General features: G+C 38.8%; 1 protein-coding gene across 4 annotated transcripts in view; it reads right to left on the reverse strand.

The window, feature by feature from the left end:
* Positions 1 to 1,750: 1,750 nt before the first annotated feature.
* LOC116049890 (MORN repeat-containing protein 4-like) overlaps positions 1,751 to 16,345 on the reverse strand; it is a 28,944-nt gene continuing 14,349 nt past the window's right edge. For 2 of the 4 annotated variants that reach the window (XM_031299935.2, XM_031299934.2), the window contains exons 3-5: positions 14,695 to 14,809; positions 12,370 to 12,479; positions 7,986 to 8,855 (exon numbers count right to left, since the gene is read on the reverse strand). In XM_031299935.2, the coding sequence (XP_031155795.1) occupies positions 8,716 to 8,855; positions 12,370 to 12,479; positions 14,695 to 14,809 (365 nt within the window). In that variant the 3' untranslated portion in view covers positions 7,986 to 8,715. Of the gene's footprint in view, positions 2,389 to 5,410; positions 5,880 to 7,985; positions 8,856 to 12,369; positions 12,480 to 14,694; positions 14,810 to 16,345 lie in introns of those variants that run through there. The other 2 variants (XR_004104929.2, XR_004104930.2) reach the window with 2 other exon arrangements.

The raw sequence follows: 16,345 nt of genomic DNA on the forward strand, positions 1-16,345 counted from the left end.
GTAAAACTGTTGACAGGACACCTCGAACTGCAAAAAAGGTGGAGTATCACTCTCGCTATTCTGAATTTTTATTTCATGGACTTTTTATATTTGAAAAGCTCCCCTCGAGCCGAGAAAAGCTTTTAAAAAAACCTACCCCAATGTAAAGTTTCTGGGCCGAGCGGGAACTCGCGGGCGGGGCCAGTGGGAGAAAACACTACTGCGGATATTCAGTGGGCCGCATATCACAGAAGTAAACCTGGTAGCTTAGAAATTTTTTTTGGCGGATACGCCACTGAGCAACTCTCATAGGAATGAACGGGGCTCCACCATTAACGTTGCATCCAGGTCTTATAATACATCCATGGGAGGGATGGGTCAAACAAACACAGGACTTTCACAAGGAGACCGGGGTTTATGTTCCGGTTTTTTTTTTTTACCTCATGGAACAAACAGAGCTACGTCGCGTTCTGCATCACGTTATGCGTAACCGGAAGTTAAAGGGTAACTACATTGTTTTCCTTAACCTGGACCCTATTTTCCTATGTTTTTGTGTGTAAGTGACTGATGGGAACAACAATCTTTGACATTGGTCCAGTATTAAGCATGAACGCTGTAACCGGCAGCGACAGAACGGGCTGTAATGTAATTGTGCATCATCAATTTGGTCCACTAAAAGTGTTTTCTTTTTGCCACTAAAAGACTTAGATTAATATTCTAAGTTCTGACAACTTATTCTGACAACATTATGGAAATGATCCCTACAGAAATAGACCTTTTAAAAACCTATTTAAGACCTTTCTGTTTAACCAGAAACAGCTCTGAGATCGCTAGTGCTAAACCCACCAGACTCCATTTAAAAAAAACTATACTTAAAGCCTGTATAGAGCCAACGTATTTTCACATGTAAATCGATAAATTATGTGTTTATTTCAACCAAAACTAGAGTTGTGATGGTTGGAAAAGTGGAAAGACGACCCAAAACGACTTTTCATAGTTTTATTTTGTTTCTGTCGACTTTGAATGAAGTGTATTATACGACGCTAAAATTACTGTTTATTTACATGGAGTCTGGTGGCGTTAGCGAACGCAATTTCGCGGATGTTTTTATGTTTAAAAAAAGGATCCTACTCTTTAACAGAAAGGTCGACCTCCTTAGAAATCCTTTCCATAATGTTGTCAGACCCTTAGCATATTAATCTGAGCCTGTCAGCGGCAAAACGAGCACTTTTGTGAAGGTAAATACAAGCTGGACAATTGCCCTATTAACTTACATTGTAGCTTGTTTCGCCGCTGTCGACCGCAGCGATCTCGCTTAATACTGGACCAATGTCAAAGATTGTTGTTCCCATCAGTCACTTAGACACAAAAACATAGGAATATAGGGTCCAGGTTGAAAAAAACAGTAGTTACCCTTTAAGTAACGTCTTAAATGTAACCAAACTGCGACGGTTCACAGCGTTAAAGGTGCACTATGAGTTCCTGCATGACGTCACTTCTGTTGACGTTCCAAGTAAATACCAAACAAAACAGAGCAAGCTCGCCCCTCCCCCCATGTTTTCTGTAACTTTCATGACTGACTGACTGACTAACTGTCACTAACCACCACCCCCTACCCCAACCATCTTGTCTGTGATTGGCTGGAACGTGGTTTGTTGTATTTTGGTACACAGCCTGTGCCTCTAGTGTTTCTGTGATGTTTACGACCCCTGTGTTGTCTCCCAAGAGGCTTTTTCACACTGTGTTCAGGGGGCAGGCAGCTAACGGATCAAGGAGAGATGCCGACGATTTGAGACAAAAATGAAATCGTGCTGAAACCACGCAGGAACTCATAGTGCACCTTTAACCACGTGTTTAAAGACACGACAGTTTCGTTCTTTTTGTTTAGATATGGGGGCGAAAAAAGCGCTCCCGTGAGTCGTATCTCTGCCACCGAGGCGCTGATTTATTAAACGCTCCTGTGGGTTGTATTAGGGTATAGGAACAAACAACCTATATATAGTTTTGGAGGACTTAAGTGTGATGACGTTCTGATCAACCACTGTCCTCCATCCCCCCACACTGCCTTTCTTACTTCATCAAGCAGAGAAAAGACAAATAGCTTTAAAAAAAACAAACAAAAAAAAACATTGACACTTAAGAAGAAAAAGTTGTTAAAACAGTCAGGCAGTATTCAAAGTATCCAAAGCACAGTAGAAGAAGGTTTTTTGTTCAGGCACTTGTTAAACTCCCTCTGTTTCGTTCATGACTTTTGTTTCCATTCACGTGTTAAACAACAATTACAGAGACATGGAATGCTCTTTCCTTATTTTCTCATTATAGTGGTGATTACGGTAATGGGTTTGGTTTTGTTTAGTGCCAGACATCAGGCCGGCACGGGCTGAAGTGTGAGTGTGTGAAAGGTGAACACTGTGGAACAAATGGAAACTGATTACATCTCCCGCTCTTCACGTGTGTGTAGAATAGGTAAACATTTTCTCTTTGCCTCTTAAAAAAAACACAGGAAAACACATGTAATGTTACATTCAACTTAAAATTGTTAAAGAAAGAAGAAGAACAACAACAACAACAGAGTCCTGGTGTAAATAAGACTCGCTGAAGATGAAAAATCAAGCCATGTTTTTGTTCAAATAACCTGTTTTAAAGGCATCAAGTCTCCTCCGATTGTTGGAAATCACTTCTAAAACAGAATATTCACAGAAAGTTTCATTGTTGTTTTTAAATAGTTGCGTTTGATGATCAAAATAGGTTGGAACCATAGACTGTAAATATCATTATTCATATTAACAGTCTATGGTTGGAACATACTGTATTTATAATATACACTACCTTAGTTTAAACTTGAAGGAACAGTCTGTTGTTGTCTTACCCAGAGTCAGATGAGAAGATTGGTACCTATTGTATACTCTGTTAGGGGTCGTCAACGTTTTTAAAGCCAAGGGCCCCTTAACTGAAAGAGAGAGAGATCAGGGACCCCCTACAATATATATTGTATAAAATGAAGTTGCATATTAAACTGGGGCTACAATAACGTGTAGGGCGGCCTAAAGCCTTTATACGTACTTTTTTTGCATAGACTACTAAGCTATTAAAATATGTCGGCATGATTTTATTAATCATATTTTAATGACGAAACACTCAGCACGAGATTGGGTTCACGAGAACGAGACGAGATTTTAACACTATTTTAAAGAAAACTTCAGTTAAGAAATATGACTGGAAAAATAGTCTTTACTCAGAGAACCAAGGTTACAACGTAACCAAGCGCTTCATTGCAGCAGTAATCAAGGAAGCAGGCTGCTCTTGTATCCATTTATGACCATTTTAAGACGAGGGGAGAACATTTCTCCTCGCTTTAATATCATTAAAAGCAAAGTTAGGTTTTGCTTGGTGCTTTCAACTCTGAATCTGCACGAGTCAGCGCCACACTGAACTGCACGCTGCAGTCTGTGTGTGTGTGTGTGTGTGTGTGTGTGTGTCGGGCGCGAGTGAGAGTGAGAGAGAGCTGCCGTACCTTCTAAGCCAGGGGTCTTCCTTCAACGTTTTTTAAACCAAGGACCCCTTAACTTAAAGAGAGACAGATCAGGGACCCCCTACTACATACAGTATAACTAAGCCTTCATACATACCTTTTTAGTGCATAGAATACTAAGCTATTAAAATAGTTGGCATGATTTTATAAATCATCTTTTAATGTTACACATACATGTGGCACAGTCAATCCTTAGGATGAACTGTATCTGTGTGTGGCCTTAGCTTGGACTACCTTACCTATAGGCCAGTAAGCCTATCTTCAGTGGGGATTTTTTACAAATACGCTGATTTATATTTGCTAATACTATGTTGAATTCATGTTAAAGGCATTTTAGTTTTTGAAAAAACTTTCAAAAAATTAATCATTTGGAAGCAGGGGGACTGCAGTGACTCTGAGGACCCCCTAGTGGTCCCGGACCCCCTGTTGAAGATCTCTGCTCTAAGTCCAAGAGGTGTTTAGCTTAGCTTAGCACAAAGCCTGAAAAACTAATTAAAGGGCAAGCATTCTGTAGCTCAGGCGAATGTTGAAAAAAAATGTCAGCTTTCCATCAAGATAACATTGATATTCGGGTTTTCATCTGATGTTGGGTAGGACAATAAACAATGGGCTCATGAAACAAAATGGAGAAAAAAAAAACAATTGATTGATTTAAGAGTTGGGAGAATTCCAGTCGACCAAGATTTTCTTTGGTTGAGTACACACCCCCCTCCCTACATGAGTGGTAACTCTAAGCGTTTTTCCCAAAATTTGGAACTGTTCCTTTAAGCAAACATTGGATGAGTTGAGGACTTTTTTTTAGCAACAAACAAGTCATATGTTATTCCAATGATCCTTGATAATATCAGCACAATTTGTGAACAGTTGCGTCCCCCTGCTTAAAAAGACAGCCCAGGTCTGTTGTGTACCATTGCTGAGACACTTTTGATTATACATTTAAATCTGAGGCTTCTTCATAGTTGCCTGCTGCGGTTCCTGGTTGATAAAGTGTCTCAATATTGAGCTTGACGGATCCGTTTTGATCAACCGTCTAGGAGGTGGAAAGGAAATGAGTGAATTCTTGTATTAGGGTGGATTTCATCAGGGAGACTCATCACAGTGGAACATGAAATCAGACAGTGTGACTCATGACGGCGGCGGCTGTTGAGTGAAAACCTTTTCACGTTAATATCAAACGGCAACTTTTCAAGTTGAGATTTTAAGGTGTGTGTTTAAAGGGTTTCATGATCCCTAAACTGAGGGAACACTCGCTCGTTGAGTTCAATAACAGAACAACATATTTAAAAAACAAAAAAAACAATCACTATCACAGAGTCACAAGGCTTTTGCCTGGTAATAACACAGTGTCAAAGACTTACGCCCCCCCCCACCCCAGTCTAAAAACCACCCCAGCTAAAGGCAACAGTCAGCTCCATTTAACAAGAAGACATCAGCCCCCCGAACCACATCCTAAATTAATCGCACTCGGAGATAATCACATAACAGACAATTAACTGAATTTCCCATGTAATACCCCGCCCACCTGCCAACCCATAGTACGACTACACACACACACACACACACACACACACACACACACACACACACACACACAGACAGACACACACACACCACACACGCACACTAGCGTCTACACGCCGGTCTTATTATACAGACAGACGCTGAGCCCAAGCAGGCAGCACGCATGAAATAGGTGTTAGTTAGAGCTTATCACAAGCTCTGTTAAGTTCACAACAGTGAAGCTTACACCTTTTTTTTCTCCTCTGAGGGGAGTGGGGGGTATTTTTGGTGATTTATACACAAACACTAAACATTGAAAGTGACATCATTAATTAGGGTTGTGATGAGAAGGGGGGGGGGAAGCTGCATAAAGCATGCAAAGGCGTTTTTTTTTTTTTCTTCTTCTTCTTCTTTTTCCTCCCGGCAAGAGTTTGATTTCAAAAAACACTGGAGAAAGCATCCAACATAATGATAAAGTCTTGTTTTGGTACATCCTGACATTAAGAGAAAGCACATTGTGTACTCTTGATAACAAATTACAAATGATTTTAGACTTTTTGCCTACAAGATGTCTATTTTACGTAAAAAAAAAAAAGAAATTGGATTTCTGGAATTAAACCTCTCTTGCAGACAAGGCAGCCAGCGTCTCATCTCCAGAAGTAAAAGGATCTTGCTTTCAGGCAGAAATTGCACGTTATTATTAGATTGCACCGCCAAAAAAAAAAAAGATTGCACTCAGTAACTGCAGCCTGCGACACCTCCATCACCCCCCACTGATTCTGGATCAGCTGCAGCCTGTTGGCACTGTGTGGTTGGCACTGAGGAGGATGTTCCCGCTGATCTGGGATCAGACTGAGCTGTAACGGCACTGAGTGAAAGAAAACAACAAAAGATACCGCTCACGTTTACTTAAGCCAAGATCTACACTTTTCTGACATTCCACTAACTAATGACTAATATTTAGATATTAGAGCAACAATAAGGTCAGATGTTACAACAAATGTGTCTTTTAACAGGAAGGCGGGAGACCCAGTAAGCACTGATTTGGCATTTTAAAGGTTAAAAATCTGAGTTTAAACTGCGCTGAATTTAGTCCCTACAACAAATCTTTGTCTTCTGTTTTTTTTTTAACCTTAGTATTAATTCCCCCATTTACTTTTCTATTTTTTTTCCATTTCTTTTTTTTCTTTAAACTTTTAAATGTATTTATTTATTTTTGCATTTATTAATTTTTTTTTATCAATGAATTAATGCCTACATGTAATTTTTCATATTTTTGGTACTTTTAATGGCATATTCATTTATTTATTTTATTATGGCCGCTTCCGTCCTCCATACTTTTAATGCAATTATATCCAGTGTTGGGGAGTAATGGAATACATGTACCGGCGTTACGTATTCAGAATACAAATTATGAGTAACTGTATTCCGTTACAGTTACAATTTAAATAGTTGGTATTTAGAATACAGTTACATTATTGAAATGAGTTTGAAATGAGTTTATTCACTCTCTGAATAAATGAAGGCAACTCCATGCATTTCCCAGAAGCCCCAATATAAAAACGAAAAAATTAGCTATTTGCGAGATAACTGATAGAGGTAGAGATGGTAGAGATGGAGCCGGAACCGGCACAACAGAGCCAGGGTAGGAATGCGTTTCTATATTGGAAATTCAAACAGCATTTCACATTAAAGAAAGAACAGGGAGAACGAAATATAACTGTGCAGTGCAACCAACCTCCTTTCAGCGTCCAAATTACTCCACCTCCAACCTGAAGAAGCATCTTAAAGTAAGTTATTTTTTTTAATTAGCCAAGGGTAGTCGTCTGCTGTAGTTTTACTGGTCACCTTGCTATTTCATAGTTGATGTGCGACTTTACATTCTCCTATGTGCTGATTTACCATCCCCAGAGCCGTTGAAAGACTGACTGGCCCCGTTTGACATGCTAACTAACGTTAGCTAAAATTAGCTCGTGGTAGCTTAGACTGCAGTTAGATTTTTGTAGTATGCAGTCCGGGACTACAAATACAACAACCTATCTGCTTGTTCAGGTACACATTCAGCCAGCTGGAACAGAAGAACACACCAGAATAGACCTGTTTTGTAAGCTGTATGTGATGGCCGCATTCCTACACTTATAAAATGCAATTCAATGTGGAAGTAATCCAAGTATTCAGAATACGTTACTCAGATTGAGTAACGTAACGGAATATGTTACAAATTACATTTTTGGGCATGTATTCTGTATTCTGTAACGGAATACATTTTGAAAGTATCCTTCCCAACACTGATTATATCAGTACTTTAAGCTTATTTACTTTATAGTTTTGAAATGGGACTTCCACAAGTTGCAGGAAGTAGCTTGTTAATGTTAAGGTGTGCAGGAAACCCAGAACGCACTGATTTGGTCATTCAAGGTTAAAATAGGATTGATTGTCGGAGTTTGAACTGGGCTTAATTTAGTCTCTACAACAAATCTTTGTTTTTGTCTGTTATTTACCTTTGTATTAATTCCCGTATCAATTACTTTAATTTTCCCATTTATTTATTTATTTTATTGACTTTTAAACGTATTTATTTATGTTAGCATTTTTTTAATCAATTAATGAATACCTACATGCATCTTTTTTACATTTCTGGTACATTTAATAACATTAATTTATTAATCAAAGCATTTATTTATGTTTTATTTTGGCAGACTCTGTACAAATTACTATTTCTTTTTTATTATTATTATTATATCAATGTCAATTAAGCTTAATAACTAGTTTTGAATTGGTGACCTCAACAAGCTACTTAAGCCACAGCTATCAACATGTCAGACACTTTTAGTCTATTATAAATAATATTTTCTATCTTCTGCAGCTTATCTCATTTTCAGGTTGTAAACATTAATTACGCTGTCACAAATAAGAATCCTTCCTCAGGCAACAAAAGATAATTACAGATCTGAATTAATTCTTGGAGTTGTAGTTATTTTAATAACTTTAATGTTTGCCTGGGTCTAGACCTTTGAGTCGGGCCACTCCACCGAGTTGACTGATTCGTCTTGCAATGTGACATGACATCGCTGCGGTCTTGATGAGCCGTCTAAATATCGGCCAACGTCGTATCGTTTGTTTTTACTTTGCTCCGCTCCACTTTTAAACCCCAGCGAAACCAGTATGTTGGCTTGGCTTGGCTACGCATCAGTGTCGACATAAAATTACGTTAGATTCAGACGCATAGGATGGTCTCTAGTGATTGGTTAAGGAAAATCAAAATGTATTCTCATTTAAACCCAGATTAAAAAAAAAAAAAAAACACCAAATCAATGTTTACTGGAACTTCCATATGCACTTTTGAATCCAGAGTTGTGTTTTGTCAGATGAGCTGAGCCTGAGGCAGGGTTAGCACCATTGTGTTGACTGAGCAGTTAATCTGGGTTTGGCCTCAGCTGATCCTGAATCAGTGGCTTTCTAATCGGATGCAAAAAAAGAGAATTGGAGAACTGAAACTGGAGCCATTAAGTTCTACTCCAGATAATACTGGATGTTACAGGAAAGAGAAATAAAATATATGTAAAAGAGCAAAATCTTACTGACATGAGAAGGAAACCAAAGAAAAGAATATAAGCAATCTCTCCATAAATAACATAATCAGCCCTTCTAACCGAGAGGATGGGGATCCTGGAAGTGGGGCACTGTGGGTGATGTAGTCCGGGTCACATGGCCAGAGCTCGGGCCTTGGCGGCTGCTGCCTGCGCTCTCTGCACGGCTCCCTGGCTGTTCTCCCTCCTCATCAGCTGGTTGGTCTCAAACAGGCCCTCCTGGCCACCGCCGCCGCCCGAAAACGTCAGCACTCCTGGACCAGACAGATTTCTTGTGACATATTTCATCAAAGCAAACAGGATACAAAGACGCGAAGACTCGGACATAAAAAAGTTCGTTTCTGCGACGAGGGCCCGGCTGGGGCCGGTCCCAGACTGATGGCAGCATTAATGTAGAGCCCAATAGTTTCTGTGATAACAGAATCATGGACGAAATCTCAAAATTAAGAATTTAAAAAAGCTGTAAGACAGATTCCATAGGGGCCTTACTTTAAGTCAGTGCTAAAAGCTAACTGGACATTTGAAAATATGACAAAACATCTTAAAATACATTATAAAAATACAGTAATTCCCAGTGGCTTAAGCATGGTGGGGGATAGTCACGCTTTGCCAGACCTTCCTCCTCCACAGAGCTGCGGAGGAGGGTCTGGTTTATTGGCATTTCTTTAAACCAATCACAAGCGTCAGATGGAGCAACGGTGCCTCTGCAGATTAGCCTCGGGAAGGAACTTGTTTTGGTGGAAAATGTGTACGATCAAAAGTTGTTTTAGTCGTGAGAGAGACCAACAGCATGTCGTCACAGCAGCATGGCTAACACCAACAACGGAAAAATAAAGTTACCCACAATCCATCAGGTGTATCTCAACTACGGATCTCATAGTGGCCCAAAATACACAACACTTTTACTTTTATTTTCCTGCACTCTAACACCGAAGGGAAGAAATCTTTTAGATGTGGTGACAATGAATTACTTAAAACTTCAGAGAGGTTCTGGTTTAATGTATAAATCCTTCTTGGTGCTTGTTTTAAAGCTTTAGTGCGTAACTTTCTGATATTAATGAACGTCCGTTACATTCAAGCCATTGCCAAATGAGTTGCAACAAAGCTAATTAAGACTATCAGCTCCACACAACTCTCTCTGTATTTCTCAGTATGACTATGTTCAGAAGATTGTGGCGTCCGGTGATACCCACGCAGAAACTCAAGTAAAGATAGTTACCTCTTCTGAAGAGTCCATGTTTTTTATAATCCTGTGTCCTCCTTGGCTACTAGCAACTGCGTGGAGGGGAGGGGTGTGCAGTCACGGAAGGCTTGTATCATGTGGACGCACTGACGCAAACTACGCACTATAGCTTCAACTCAGCTGAGACTTTAACTCTGAATCTAGTTTATGTTTCATCACCTTAATCTTCTGTCATCTTCGTTCAAAGAATTTTAGATACCGGTATCGATACCAATACCGTGACTGCGATAAAGAAATTACAGTATTACAGCACAAATCTTTTCATTTCTTTTTCAGCTCCTACTATGTGAGCCCCGTCTTCTGCGTCTCTACGACGTGTAACGTTAGACAGCCAATCACCAACATTATTAGATTTTGATAGAAGCATGTTGCTTTCTTATTGGCTCACTGACGCTGATCAGATATACTACTTAGGTATTGAAATTGGGTATTGAATGACGAGGCATTTTTCAATAATCAATACTTTAGAGGCAATTCGGTCGGTGCTTAAAAAGTACTGAATTCGGTACCCAGCCCTACATCTGACTTCTTCCTTCTGTCTAATAATGGGTTATGGTTAACTGTTACCTGAACTTGGGTTAATGTTCAATTAAAAACTCCATAAAAACATTTAGGAATGAAGCCCTTCCTTTAAAAAAAAACACACTGCTCGCCCCCCCTCCTGATTTCAGGTTGTTAGATCTCTCAACCTAAAGGAATCTTTATGTTCCATCTCTATTTTTACAAGCACGAAAATGAACCAGTTGTCATGGTGACATGAATAAAAACGTGTTGATTACCTCAGAGACTCAAAGCCTAGACATACACACAGGGGACTCCAGTCCAGACAATTAACATGTTTCACTGTTTAATATAATTAAAAAAGTATTTAAAACATTTGGTATCAGAACAAAGGAGAGAGAGAGAGAGAGAGAGAGAGAGAGAAAAACCATGTGTGAGATTACAAATTAGATACATATTATTACCTAAATGTGTGACACAAACTTTTAATTATAAGAAGCAGAAAAACTGAACAAAACATTAAAGTGAAGAAAGTAAAGTTGCCAAATTGAGATATTGAAATTAACCTTAAGAAATGTTCTTGTCTGATGCTTCATCCTCCTGTTACAGTTTTAAATGTTTACTTTCAGTGATGATTACCTGCATCACTGCACTCAAACATTTGAAGAAGTACTCAGATAGGTAACTTAACTAAAAGTAGCAATAGCACAGTGTAGAAATACTCCGACACAAGTTAAAATCCTGCATTTAGTACAATAAGTGTAAGTGCATTTTACGTAAGTAAAAGTGATAAAGTAGTAAGCATCAAAATGGAGTTAAAGTACCAACAGTAAAATGACTTATTATGCAGAATGGCCCATGCTCGATGGTGTTTTAAGTCCCCAACGTCTCCTTCCAGGCAGCGCTGTGACCGTTGACTTCAAGGCACCTAACCCTAACCCTAACCCTAACCATTGCCTAATCCTAGTGCGTAGGAGACGTTGGGGGCTTAAAACACAGATAAACATGGCCCATTTCAGAATAATATACTGTATATTATATTATTGGATTCTAATTATTGATGAATTCATATACTTTTAAAATTAGCCCCCACCTTTATCAGCGGAAACATTATACCAGAGACAGTTTAGAACTGAGACGGCCCAACTCAGATTAACTTTCTGTATCTGTGCCACGCCTCTTCAGGATACTAGCGGCAGCTCCTGAGTGTCTTGATTCCAATAAGAGAAGTCAACGTGAACACAGATTATGAGCGATTCTTTCGCCCCATAGTCACCAAAATAAATACTTAGACCCATTTCTCACAAGCCACATATCTCCTGAACATTGGGACACTAGAATGGCATTTTTCAGACGGACACATCAGGAGGAAATTATCTTTGTTCGAGACCTGTTCCTGTCTCAGGAAAACAAACTCTTGCGAGATCTGCTAAAGTAAGCTAAAGTCAACTAACAATCGCAAACGCCACAGATGTATTCTAAATGCTAAATATGGCTTTTAGCTGTGTAAGTATCAAATGTTAGCACCAGAAAATATAAAAACACTATGCAAATATAACTTTTCATATGATATGATACACTTTGAAACAAGGCCATGCCCACTTAGGAGATAGGAAGTGCGTACCGTTCGTAAATATAGCTGCCTATAGAGAATTTTTGATTATACTTTTACTACTATTATACTATACTACAGATTTATATGCTGCTGGGTAGCTTGTGATTTCCCCCGGGGATCAATAAAGTTTTATGTTAATCTATAATAACACATAATGTATCTGTTGATTGTAACTTGTATTATTAAATAATGATCTGAATCTCCAAAGTAACTAAAGTTGTCAGATAAATGCAGTGCAGAAAAAGAATATTTGCCTCTGAATTGTGAAGTAGACGATTAAAGTGGCAGAAAATGGAAATACGTAAGTAAAGCACAAGTACCTCAGAGTTGTACTTAATGTACAGTACTTTAGTAAATGTACTCTGTTAACCCCTTTCTGAGGAGAATGAGTTGAGTAGTGTAGTCTTACCGTAGCCGTCCACACATCCGCCTTTAAACTCGCCCTCAAACCTCATCCCGTCGAAGCGAGTGAAGACGCCGGCGCCTTGAAATTTGCCCTGCACAAATTCCCCTTCATACCTAAAAAGAAAAATTCACATGAACACACATTTTCACGAAGAAAAACAACTTCAATTCCAGTTATTTGGATTCATCTAAGGATGAAGGAAAAGAGCTGAGAGGACGGCGAGGAAGGACATTTTTTAAAAAGCAAAAGCAATGTCTTTATAGTGATGTGAGCGATAATTGGGGTTTTGATCTACATTGTAGCAATATTGGTCTTGAATGTTTGGAATTTTAGGTATGAGAGTGACAAATGGCAATGAAGAATTAGTCAACTAACAACACAACAGATGGCCCTGAACAGGCACAGACACTTGAACATCCTCAGCTGTACTTGAACATTGAACTAAACAAATAATGTATGAATGAAAGAAACTCCAAAGCACAAATTTTAAGTGGGGAGGAATGTTTTCAGGCAAGATCACAGAGTGTGTAATGATGACCATATTTTCTGATAATTAATTGAAGAAGTAGTATAAGTATTGCTCCGGAATTATATTAGAGCAGAGATCTTCAACAGGGGGTCCGTGACCCCTAGGGGGTCCTCGGAGTTAGTTTTTTTTTAAAGTAATTCTAAATATGTCTAAACATATTCAGTACATTATTATGAATCCAACATATTAATATCAAATATAAATTAGCTTAATTGTGAAAGTATTTACACATTGAAGATAACCTTACTGTAGGTGCAGTAGCCACTATGGTAGCCATACAGTTAAGCTTAAGGATTCACTGTGCCTTCCAAATGTATGTTTAATATTAAAACATGATGTATAAATGATAACCATTTATTTTCATCCATTTGGCCCAGTTTAACATGCAACTCAATTGTATACAATAAGCAGTAGGGGGGGGGGGGTCCCTACTCGGTCTCTCACTCAGCTAAGGGGTCCCTGGCCAGAAAACGTTGAAGACCCCTGTATTAGAGCAACAGAGAACTACTTCAAAAACGTTCAAAATTCAAAGGGCTTTACATAAAATGTTGAGAGATTATCAAACACTTCTGAGGTTTTTTTATCCACACACTGAGTTTCTTACCTTCTCTGTTGTTGTTTTTTAACCAAATTATTGTTCATTTTTTAAAGTTTTTTCTTGAAAACTAAAATGTTTTAAAATGAATCCAATATATTATTAGCATATATAAATCAGCCTATTAGTAAAAAAAACACATTGATGTTAGGCTAACTGGCCTTAAGGTAAGGTAGTCACTAAAGCCATCCACATATACAGTTTATCCTAAAGATGAACTCTGCCACATTTAGGTTTAACATTAAAACATGATTTATAAAAACATGCCAACAATTATTTAATAGCTTAGTATTCTGTACACTAAAAAGGTATGTATAAAGGCTTTAGGCCGCTCTATACGTTATTGTAGGCCCAGTTTAATATGCAACTCAATTTATACAATATATGCAGAAGGGGGTCCCTGCTCCATCTCTCTTTAAGTTAAGGGGTCCTTGGCTTAATAAAACGTTGAAGACCCCACCAACAAAGCGATTCATCGATTCAACAAAAATAGATTACAGCCTATATTAAATGATGACGAAAAAAATTCACAACAATAGTCTCCCACCATGACTGCAGCAGACACCTGACACCAAGCAGAAGGTTTGCCAAAAAAATTAATTAATTAAAATTTTAGAGAAACTTTCTGGCTAAAAAATAGTTACGTTTAGGGAAACGGCAGACCAAGAAATGCAGAGACAGCAGGGCAGTGGTGAGCTTGAGGATTTAATCAAATAAAAAGCGATACAACAAAAGGAGTCCTGAAGACAGCAGGCAAAAATAGTTCCAAAACGTAGAGGAAGCCAAAAGACCAGGAATAACAAACAAAAAACTGGAACACAAAGACAAAGGGGGTAGACTTACACACACTCACACACAATACAATGATCTGACAACAGAGGTAATGAGTGTGTGAAACAAGGGACAGGTGACACAAGGGCTCAGGAACAGGTGAAACACATCAGGGTGGGGCAGAGGTGGGAAAACACAAGGCAGGACGTAAAACAATACATGACATGGGAGAAAACAGACTACAAAATAAAACAGGAAACTGAAGCATAAAACATACACAACCATGACAAAATAAAAATAAAAACTGGATAAAGCAGAAGAGGTATTGAACTGGCTACTGTAATATTAGTTTCAAGCTTCCAGATCATTTTTCTAAAAAGTGATTTCATTTTAAAAGGTCTAGGGTACGTTGAGCAGGAAGGGAAGCACAGACCTGGAGCTGTCGGGGAAGACCAGCACCCCGCAGCCGTTGAAGAGGCCGTTCTCAAACTGTCCGGTGTAGCACGTCCCGTCGCTGAAGGTCAGCTGTCCCAGGCCATGACGCAGACCTGCAACACCAAACACACACAGCTGAGCTCGCTCCTTCAAATCAACTGATTATTTTAAACAATAAAAATAAAAAATACTTGGCTTTAAACTCCACAGGTGAGATATGGAAGCCCCAGGAGGCTCATAAAAACCTCAAAATGTTGCCAGAAAGATATAACAACCGGTAACAGGAAACCAAAACAAGGCACCATAAGAATGGGCAGAAAAACAAACTGGGCGTGATGATGATAATTATGAAACTGTCAAAAAGTACTCAGGGTTTCCCCAAGCGTATTGGCCTAAATTGACCCCCACCAGACCTAATCCACTGGAAAATTATTATTTTTAGTGACATTTTTTTGACATTGTAAAGTAAATTAAAGAAAACATGACCGTGAACTTCTCCCAAAATTTCCCCCAAAACAAGGAGATACAGTTCTTCTGTGTGTTGATTAAGAGGATATGGGGTTTATTCGGCAGGATTTATGTCTGGTCATCAATGTCTTCTTACTTCCAAAATCTTTGTTGTGGTCGGGATTGATACACACAGATTATGATGTTTTCAGTTCGGTTTGTTTGTCTGTCAGCAGGATTACGGAAAAACTCCAGACCCGATTTTCATGAAACTTGGTGGGAGGGTGTAGCATGGGCCAAGGAAGAACCCATTAAATTCAGGAGCGGATCCAAAAAACAAGGCGGATATACAGAGTATTTTTCACTTTCACTAACATTGCGAGATGAGGCATTAGGCCTTGGCAGAGGTTCTTCTAGTTATGGTTTGTGGTGACTTCTAGGCTATAAAGTAACACATAAAACAGCTCTAGACAGGAAAATAGCAGATATACAATATTCAAGCACAGTCAGTACTTTTAAACACTTTTCAAAAATTGTTTGTCCTAGCACGGTACAAAGAAAGTAATCTGTGATTTGCTCAATGTTATTAGACGATGGAACATGACGTGAAATATTTTTGTGCACTCCTAAAACAACGTGCTTCCCAGCATAAATGTTATTTGAGCGGCTAACTACCCGACCGTGAAGCCTGATATCTGCAGTGGGACTTACCCAGCGGATCCACTGGTTTTGGGCATTTCTTAATGGGATATTGCCTGGAACTAGGCCTGCACGATATTGGAAAAAACTTTGCGATATTTTTTTTCCCTGCGATATATATTGCGATACTAAATCATTCTCAACTACTGGGGTGATTTTGTAGGGGAGTGCATCTACAAAGAAAATAAAAATGAAAAAGTAAATTTTCTTATGTGAACCAGTCTTTGTTGAACTTTAATGCTTTACAAAAACCAAAGCAAGTAAGCGCTGTGATTACTCTACTGAAGTGATTTTGGAGAGAGAAATTAGGAAGAAATACACTGGTTGACTGACATGACACCATTGTATTCATATAATATCAATCCAGGCTAAAGTGAATGATATTAATAATGTATGCATGTTGCTTCCTCTAAACTTCAGGTTGTGTTCGACTAGCTGGGCCTGCTTTGGTTGTTTGATAAATTGATTAAAATTGATCATGATTAGGGCTGAACGATTAATTG

Source organism: Sander lucioperca, chromosome 4 (genome assembly GCF_008315115.2).
Source record: "Sander lucioperca isolate FBNREF2018 chromosome 4, SLUC_FBN_1.2, whole genome shotgun sequence".
NCBI classification, from domain to species: domain Eukaryota; kingdom Metazoa; phylum Chordata; class Actinopteri; order Perciformes; family Percidae; genus Sander; species Sander lucioperca.